Below are 10,321 nucleotides of genomic sequence, written 5' to 3'. Positions count from 1 at the left end.
CAAACACATTTTCGTACGCTAAGAAAACTTGTCCTTTACGTTACGCGATGTGTATCTATTATCAATAATTAGACTTAATAATCTATAGACTATATTACTCAAAGTATAACCTTTATATTTGAGTGTTGTGGTCATTTACTTCTATAAATCAATGTCTCATTGTTTAACAGAATATATTTAATAATATTATTTTAAAATAAAACGTTTTATGAGTAAATTAATATTATATTCTATCACTTTGTAAAATATAAATATATTTTTATTTAGAAATGTAACTTATCCATATTAGAAATATTTATTTAGTAATATATTATTTAGTCTTTCAAAAGATATTTATATTTCAAAGTATAATTTAAAACCATTTACATAATAGAAAATATTGTACCATATAACGTTTACGTTCTAAAACTTAAATAGATATAGTTCATTTGTGTACTAGCGTTTACTTTAATTTCTTAACGTACTAGTTGACATGTCCAAATATTAATCGAATCAATAAGCGAGTGTTACTATCGTTTACTTAATTAATTTAAAATCATATATATCTAATATACATTAACACGTTATACGTTGCAAGTTATTCATATATCTAACAACTAATATTCCTACTCACGTTATTTAAACAAAGACATTAATAATCTAGTTCTATTATATCGAAAAACGTTTTCATACTTTTGAAATTAAATCAATTGATTCTTATGTAATTTAGACTTCCACTAACTTTTGTCCAATTCTCGTTAATGACACCTTTGTTCTTATAAATCACTTTACAAAATATTCCGAATACCGTTAAAAGGAACAGATTTTCTTAAATCATAGTGGACCTCATAACAGAGACCCGTGATCGTAATCATAAAGTATCTGATAATTCAATCATTTGATATTATCTTTTAATCCCGTCGTCAACTACGATCATGTAAAGTATTATACATTTAATACTTTATTACCGTTTTTAAGTTATAATATATATATATATATATATATATATATATATATATATATATATATATATATATATATATATATATATATATATATATATATATATATATATATATATATATATAATCATATCCATTTATATATTGGTTCGTGAATCGTCGGAGTTTGGTCAAGGTTAAATGATTACCTGAACACAGTTCAAAATATTTTGAGATTCAACTTAACAAACATTGCTTATCATGTCGGAATAATGTAAAGATAAAGTTTAAATTTGGTCAGAAATTTCCGGGTTGTCACAGGACTTCTTCTATTACTCCGGGATGATTGGCGGTTTGAACAAGGGAGTGAATAAGATTTAGAATTGTAAATATTATGTAATCGTTGCGAGATATCTTGGCAATGAGGGTGAAAATGGTGTTTCAGATAGGTTCGCCTGTAAGTGCTTCAGATTTTTCGCCAAGAGGTGAATTTGGTTGGTGGAAAGGATCGCCTTCTTCTTTTCTCCATTGGTTAAGTCGACTACGAACCCATCCCCAATTCATCCAGAATTGATGATGGCTAATTGGTTGATCCATTCTGGTTACACTGCTTTCGAAGCTCATATGGAAATCCATATCGGAATAGCTGTCGCAATCCGAGGAATTTGAACTAGTTGCGAGTTCCATCTTGTACGGTCGGATAAAAGATTTTTCGATATAAAATGATTTTCAGATATCGGATGATATTCTAATTACATAGAATACCTATATATAGTACAGGAGATCCCGTAGATTACGGAGGGAATTAAGGAAATGTGTCAGACAAGGTCTAATGTGATGGAATATGAATTCGTCTGTACACCATCTATGCAATAATTGCAATAAGACGTGTCGAGACTGAAAATGATAAGTAGATATTTTTCGACAAGGAATGATAAGTAAAACTTTTGACATGCAGACAAGGTCCAAGTCCAGACTCATTAATGTATCCTAACAACTACTAGGTCGAAGTCCAGACTCACTAGTGCATCATAACAACTACCAGTTTGACACACTAATGCAAGACCTGGTTCGCTAAGACCACCGCCCGTGTTGTAAAAGTCGGCAGACTTGGCCGACGCGTCGGCCGATGCGTCGTTTTTTTGGGTTCTCCGTCCCTTTTTTTTTTAAACGACTTAAAAGGCGGTCAAAGCTAAAAGTTCGGTCAAAGTTTGTCAAAGACGATCAAAGTTGGTCAAAAACGGTCAAAATCAGTCAAATTTTCGTCAAGATGTGATATGTTTCTAAAATTAGGGTTTGTTTTCATTTTTTGGGCCGCCCTTTTCTCTGTGTCTTTACTGATTATGTACTCAGTAACATTAATTGAGTTTGAAGTTTGATTGTATTTAAATTCAAGTTCTTATTTAAGAAATATATGGTACAGAATCAACTATTTTATACATATATAAATATATATTCAAGAAATTATTAATAAAGTTAACATTGGTCAACGACCGATGCGTCACCGACGCGTCCCCGACTCGGCCGACGCATCCTTTTTAGGTCTCGACCGATGCGTCCGCGACTCACGACTTTTACAACCTTGACCACCACTCTGATACCACCTGTAGTGACCCGTCCTAATCCACCTGGACTAAGTCTTCAACAATTGGTCCCATTGCGAGGTATTGACCTCTATATGCCATGAATGACTCCATGTAATATCTTTAAAATGAGAAAATACACAGCGAAAGATTTCTTTCAGATCTGAGAATAAACATGTTTTAAATGTGTTAAAAATATAATATCGTATCGAGAGTTTGATTTAAAATTAGTCGAAATTTTCCGGGTCGTAACAAAGACCACCACATCTCCATCCATGCCTTCACAGTTATACATTATCGATAAAAATATTTTAACGTTAATGATTCTAACATAAAGAAAAAACACAAAAGGAAAAATTGTTATATAAAAAAATTGTAAAAAAGTTTGATGGAAGAGATATAAAGTGAAAAAGTTGGAGTGTTTAAAGTAAAAGATAAAATGAGCTGTGGAATGTAAGGGACGAAATTTGAAAAAGAATATGGAATGGAGCAAACTAAAAGTTTGATAGAAATTGAAAATAAATTAAAGACGAGTCAAAATCTTAATTGGCATATAAAAAAAGAAAGGAAAAAAAAAGCTTGATCTGAAGTGAATGGTAAAACGGTAAATGGACCAATCCTAGCCTCCAAATGTGATCTCGAACCTCTCCATACATGCCTTCTCCAATTAATGTATAAAATAAATTAGTTGTGAGAATTTAAGGGCTGAGATTTGAAAAACAAAATGGGAAGGAGCAAACTAAAAAGTTGGCGAGGATTGAATTTGGAACAAAAATTAAGGGGGGTAAAAATGTAAATTTCCATTTAAAAGTTTAAAAAAGAAAAAACGTTTGGTCCTGAGTAAATAGTAATATGGGGGAAAATTATGGATTAAGGTTTAAGGTTTAGATTGAGTTTTTAGCACGAACGGTTTAGAATTTAGAGTTTTGGGTTTTGGGACTAAACCCTAAACTCTAGATAGGGCTAAATATTAAAAAAAAAAAAAAAAAAAAAAAAAAAAAAAAAAAAAACTTCACAGAAGATGATAAAACGCTCGAAGAATAACATGCATGATGAATGTTATCAGGAATAACATGTATCGATGAATGTTATTTCTTTAAGCGTTTTCTAGTCAAAATAATAACATTTATTACAAAATATCTTTTTTAACTGTTCATATTTTCACCTAATCTTAATGTTTGTGAAAAAAAAATTATAAAAACCAAAAAATAAAAAAAAAATTATATTCTTCTTTTCCAAAAATAGTGCTTTCATCTATATATATATATATATATATATATATATATATATATATATATATATATATATATATATATATATATATATATATATATATATATATATATATAATCAAGAGGGAAGCACTTTTTGAGGGGAAGTGGGGGAAGTATTTTTTTTCCATTTTTTGATTTTTTTTTTTTTTTTGTAGGCATCAAGATCACATGAAAATATGAACATTTAAAAAATACACTTTGTGATTAACGTAATTATTTTGGCGGTAAAACGCTCGAAGAAAAATATGAAAACATTTAATGCATTGAATGTTTTGATTCTGAGTTTTTTTAATGGGTTAGAAATTAGGGTTTAGAAATTATGGTTTAGAAATTAGGGGGTTAAAAATTAGGGTTTAGCTATTAGGGTTTAGAAATTATGGTTTTGGGTTTAGAAATTAGGGTTTAGGGTTTAGAAATTAGGGTTTGGATTGAATATTTTAACATGAACGGTTTAGAGGTTAGGGTTTACGGACTAAATCCAAAACACTAAACCTTAAACCCTAAACTCTAAATCGGGCTAAATTTAAAAAAAAAACACTTCACACAAGATGAAAACAAAACGATGCAAATAAACTTAGAATCAAAACATTCAATGGATTAAATGTTTTCATTTTTTTCTTTGAGCGTTTTACCGCCAAAATAATAATATTCGTCACAAAGTGTCTTTTTTAAATATTCATATTTTTACCTAATTTTGATGTCTGAAAAGAAAAATTCGAAAAAACCAAAATTTAAAAAAAAATTTACTTCCTCCACTTCCCCCTAAAAATTGTTTCCCTATTGATTATGACTATATATATATATATATATATATATATATATATATATATATATATATATATATATATATATATATATATATATATATATATATATATATATATATATATATATATATATATATATATGGGCACGATCCGTGACTAAGCTTAAAATGAGTACAAACCGGATAAGCAAATATGGACCACAAAATATCATAAAACTTCAATTTAGCTTAAAATGCATAGAAGGGTAAAAAGGTCATTTTAGTAATTATAATTAATAAAAATTAATTATACAAAAGTTAACATATTATGAACCACCTTCATCACCACCACCACCACCACCACCAACCACCACCCACCACCACCAACCACCACCCCCTACCACCACCCACCACCACCATCAATCACCACCACCAACCACCACCACCACCCACCACCATCCACCACCTACCACCACCAACCACCCACCACCACCACCACCACCAACCACCCACCACCACCACCTACCACCACCAACCACCACCACCACCACCACTACCACTACCACCAACCACCACCCCCACCACCCTCACCACCATCCACCTCCACCACCCACCACCACCTACCATACACCACCCACCACACAACCACCACCACCCACCACCCACCACCACCCACCACCACCAACCACCCACACCACCACCCACCACCACCACCAACCACCACCCACCACCACCCACCACCACCACCTACCACCCACCACCAACACTCCCCACCACCACCACCCACCACTCCCCACCACCACCACCCACCACCACCTCCACCACCAACCACCCCCACCACCAACCACCAACCACCACCAACCACCACCACCCCCACCACCTGCAACCACTCACCACCAACCACCCACCACCACCACCCACCACCACCACCCATCACCAACACCCACCACCACCAACCACCACCACCACCACCTACCACCCCCACCAACCACCACCACCAACCACCACCCGCCACCACCCGCCACCATCACTCACCACCACCACCAACCACCACCACCACCACCAACTACCACAACCACCCACCACCACCACCCCCACCACCACCAACCAACATCACCCGCCACTACCAACCACCACTACCACAACCACCCACCACCACCACCCCCACCACCACCAACCAACACCACCCGCCACCACCAACCACCACTACCACAACCACCCACCACCACCAACCACCATAACCACCACCACCCACCACCACCAACCACCACCAACCACCCACCACTGCCACCACCACCACCCACCACCCAATCACCACCACCACCAACCACCACGAACCCGCCCCAACCCCCTACCACCACCCGCCACTACCACCACCAACAATCGCCACTACCTACCACCACCCACCATTAACCACCACCACCCACCATTAACCACCACCCACCACCCACCACCACAACCACCACCAACCTCTACAACCACCCACCACCACCAACTACCACAACCACCCACCACCATCAACTACCACCACCACCCACCACCAACAACCACCACCACCACCACCCCCCACCACCAACACCACCACCACCACCCACCGCCAACCACCACCCACCACCAGCAACCATCACCAGCACCACCACCCACCACCACCACCAACTACCACCACCCACCACCACCAACCACCAACCACCACCACCACCAGCAATCATTCATCAAAAAATAATCATTCATTAAACTGTTATGATTCATAGAGTCAACAATTATCATTTATCGGAAAAAATTATCATTCATCTAAGTTATCTTTCATCAAATAGTTATCATTTTTTTAAAAACAGTTATTTTTCATAAGAAAACAATAATCATTCATCACAAATGATTATCATTCATTAAAACATTGATCATTCACTGAAAAACAATTATCATTTATCAAACAAGTATCATTTATTAAAAGGTTATGATTCATAAAAGCAACAATTATCATTCATCAGAAAAAACTATCATTCATCTAAGTTATTTTCATCGAATAGTTATCATTTTTTAAATACATTTATTATTCATAAGAAAGCAATAACAATTCATCACAAAATGATTATCATTCATTAAAACAGTTAGCATTCATCAAACAATTATCATTTATCAAACATTTATGATTCATAAAAGCAACAATTATCATTCATCAGAAAAAATTATCATTTATCGAAAAAAGTTATCATTCATCTAAGTTATCATTCATTAAACATTTATTATTTATAAAAATATGATGAATGATAAAAAAAAACTGATGAATGATATAAAAATTAGATGAATGAGAAAAAAAATATGATGTATAATAAAAGTTTTAGTAACAATCACATGTCAATTAGAAGTCAAAAATATTATCATTCAAAAGGAAACCGTTATCATTCATTACAAAACAATTATCGTTCATCAAAATGTTATCATTCATCAAACCATTATCATTCATCAAACCGTTATCATGATTACTTTTATGAAAAAAATGGGGCATTCCGAGAATCGAACTCGGGACCTCCCGCACCGAAAGCGAGAATCGTACCACTAGACCAAATGCCCAATTATCAAACAATCATTATTCATCTAATTGTTGTCATTCATATAAAAAACACTTATCTTTTATCGGAAAACAATTATCATTCATCACAATGCTATCATTCATTAAACACTTCTCATTTATCAAAAAACAGTATCATTCATCAAACATTTATCATTCATCAAAATACCCGATAATTGATAAAAATATTAAATGAATGATAAAAGTAGCTGATGAATGATAAACGATGAATGATAAAAGAACGTGATGAACGATAAAATCACCCAATGAATGATAAAAATACCCAATGAATGATAAAAATACCAAATAAATGATAAAAGTAGCTGATGAATGATAAAAAAATACTCGATGAATGATAAAATAGTTGATGAATGATAAAAAAATACCCGAAGAATGATAAAATACCATATGAATGATAAAAATATCCAACGAATGATAAAAATATCAAATGAATGATAAAAGTAGCTGATGAATGATAAACGATGAATGATAAAAGAACCCGATGAATGATAAAAATACGCAATGAATGATAAAAACAATTATATTATGTTTGTTATTATTATATTCAATTTTATTTTATTATGATGCATTATTTATTTTTTGTGTAATTTTTAACCACGTATAGTATTTTGCTTACATTATTCTAAAGTTTTTAATTTTTAACAAACTCCTAGTATATGTCGAAGGTTGCAAAAGTACTATATATGTGTCATGTTCATTCGAACAAGTGAAAAGTGAATATTAAAGTAGCTTTTAAGTGTGAGCCACCAAATAAAAAGCAATCAAGAGAAGATAAATGGAAATGTTTAGCATCTTAATCAGATTAAGAATGTTTTTATTTAGTTCATACCATTCAGATGCTGCTTGCAACATTTCATCAGAGATAATACGAGCACCAGAAAGTAAAGCTCTCAAGCCAATCCTGAATCCGCAAAAGAATTTTTTTTTTAATAAATATTACATTTGAACAATCAAACAGAAAAATACCTAAAATAAACACATACCCAAGGAAGAGATACATATTATCTGCTTGATTTACATAGCCAACTTTCCCATTTCTTGCCAACGTCAATTAATCTCTCAAAAAAAAAGACAAAACAACATAATCAAATATATACAATGGTGTCAACTATAGTATAATTTGTAAGAAAACATCAAGTTAGCTAGATTTGTAATTTCAACCCATTAGCTTATTAATGAGTTAGTTTAGGTTTGTTCTATCTCTAACGGGTCATAGAGGTAAAGTAAATAGGGTAGAACGCTACTCATTAGTGAAATAAGAACATAATATTTAAATATACTTGACACGCATTATTCATAAATTAATAAAATGAATTTCAATAATACGTGTTTGGTCATCCCAACCAAGTTAGTGCATCTAGAACTGCACAAAAAAAATCCCAATTTTGAGCCATAACCCAACCATCCATTTTCATCTTCTAGGTTTAACTGAATGAAAATCAAGTTGAATAAATATACCAAGATCAACATTCTGAAAAGGGCTTCCACTTCCAAAAACTATGTTTTCTCCAGCGTATTTATAAGCATCAGCAGCAGCAGTACATTTAGCTGTTTCGGAAAATTACATTAGTCAATAAAAACATGATAAATCCCACAAATGGAAATATACAGGGATGTTACAAACACAAACCATTATTTGTGGGATTTGACATTGCAAAGATAGCAGGTTTAGGGGAGTTGGAATCTTGCATCGCTTTAAGCACCTAAATGTATGACAAGCAAGCTATGTAATTTTAATGAAATGAACACAACAAAATTGCTACAACTAATCCTAGTGATTGTAACAAAAATAAAATACGAAGTACTTCTTTAATAAAGCAACACTTTAACTTGGAATAATCTGGAGTAAAAAGATATGGCATAAAAAAGTAAGCACCTGCTCATTGAAAATACCTCCAACTCCAGATAAACCGACAAGGACATGAGGCTTGACCTTTTTCTATGAAATATAAGGGATATAGTTCCTAAATATTTGCTTTAAAAAAATTAAAAACAAATTTAAAATAAAATAAATAGTTTCTGAGTATTTTGAGAAGGAAAAGTACCACTTCAAGGATAATAGATCCTTCTTGGAGTCCTATGCTTTCAACCTCTCCGACGGCTTTAGCAATACGTGCATCTAACGGGTCAACACCACTTCTCTGTTTTGTGATCAAACCCTGAAAACAAAACTAGAACTTATCAGAGGGGTTAATTGTAGTTTGGTAAATGATCCATTATTTGTCCAAACTGCTTATTATTACGACCTGTAGTGTGTGTTTTTCATTCTTCTGACAATATTTCCAGTATAACGATTATTTTTTAGTGAGAACTCTAAAAGTCAAATAGTTAAAAGAAAATTGACAACTGCACAAACTTAATGAAAGTCAAAATCTGATCGATGTGAACGAATGGTGAATATTTAGAAGCTTACATTTTTATCGATTAAGTAAAACTGGGGGTTCGCTGCTGTTCCTGTCATTCTTGAAACAGCCTGATAGGCCATGTTAAGAACACCGAGCCCTGCACTAAAAAAAGAAACAATATAAACAATAAGATGTTATGTGGGCCCTATATTCCACAAATAGTTTTTATTGAAAAAGAATACTAGCACAATTGAGTTATGGACTACCTTACAGCTCCAACAACAACAATCTTTTGGTTTACGAAGTCTGACAATGGTCGACCTTGTGCATGATATGAAGGACCTGTTTCAGCACGATTAAGAAAAAAGTGTTTAAGAGTTTCTACGCTTCAGCTACATTTATACACTATACAACCAAAATCAACCTAATTGTAAGTAAATTGATGAAAATGTGAACGTTTAAGCTAGTGGGTATAAAATATAATTAAAAACATACCCTCTGTAGATTAATACCAGCAGCAGCAAACATACATATCAAGTTTCCCGATAGGAATTCCAATTCCCTGAACTCCTCGATCGCCTAACCCCAGTATACGACTGCCATTTGTAAGCACTATCATGTCTACCTGAATAATTTGTTTAAAACTATACATAGTCAATTGAATTACAATAAAGGATTCAACCACCTTCAACTGTACTGGCTCAAATTCATTTCAAAAATTCACGAATCGGGTATATACTAGTGGTGGCATAATGAGCAAAGTTTGCCCATATTCATTTAATATGAAATTTTGTCTACGAATATTTAAAGATCATCCTGTAACTACTCAGTTTCAATTATAATAGACTTTATGTGATTTTCGAC

At 33.5% G+C, this 10,321-nt stretch overlaps 1 protein-coding gene across 1 annotated transcript; it reads right to left on the bottom strand.

The window, feature by feature from the left end:
• Window positions 1–8,523: 8,523 nt before the first annotated feature.
• LOC139875589 (NAD-dependent malic enzyme 59 kDa isoform, mitochondrial-like) lies at window positions 8,524–10,076 on the bottom strand. Its single transcript, XM_071862914.1, has 6 exons — window positions 9,988–10,076; window positions 9,526–9,619; window positions 9,158–9,271; window positions 8,989–9,051; window positions 8,743–8,815; window positions 8,524–8,660 (listed from the first exon to the last, which is right to left on the bottom strand). Exons 1-6 carry the CDS (start codon window positions 10,074–10,076, stop codon window positions 8,524–8,526), a joined length of 570 nt encoding a protein of 189 aa, XP_071719015.1.
• Window positions 10,077–10,321: the final 245 nt, after the last annotated feature.

Source organism: Rutidosis leptorrhynchoides, chromosome 11, assembly GCF_046630445.1.
Source record: "Rutidosis leptorrhynchoides isolate AG116_Rl617_1_P2 chromosome 11, CSIRO_AGI_Rlap_v1, whole genome shotgun sequence".
In the NCBI taxonomy this organism is placed as follows: domain Eukaryota; kingdom Viridiplantae; phylum Streptophyta; class Magnoliopsida; order Asterales; family Asteraceae; genus Rutidosis; species Rutidosis leptorrhynchoides.
The sequence above is the reverse complement of the archived record's forward strand: the minus strand, read 5'-3'. Positions and strand labels throughout refer to the sequence as shown.

What these genes read in the sequence shown, in the direction of transcription:
- LOC139875589 (XM_071862914.1), bottom strand. Translation starts at nt 10,076, where the DNA reads ATGATAGTGCTTACAAATGGCAGTCGTATACTGGGGTTAGGCGATCGA. An exon ending in CCTATCGGGAAACTTGATAT is followed by an intron (nt 9,620 to 9,987) that starts GTATGTTTGCTG and finishes TTCTTTTTTTAG; the next exon opens with TGCAGGGCTCGGTGTTCTTA. An exon ending in GATCTATTATCCTTGAAGTG is followed by an intron (nt 9,052 to 9,157) that starts GTACTTTTCCTT and finishes TATATTTCATAG; the next exon opens with AAAAAGGTCAAGCCTCATGT.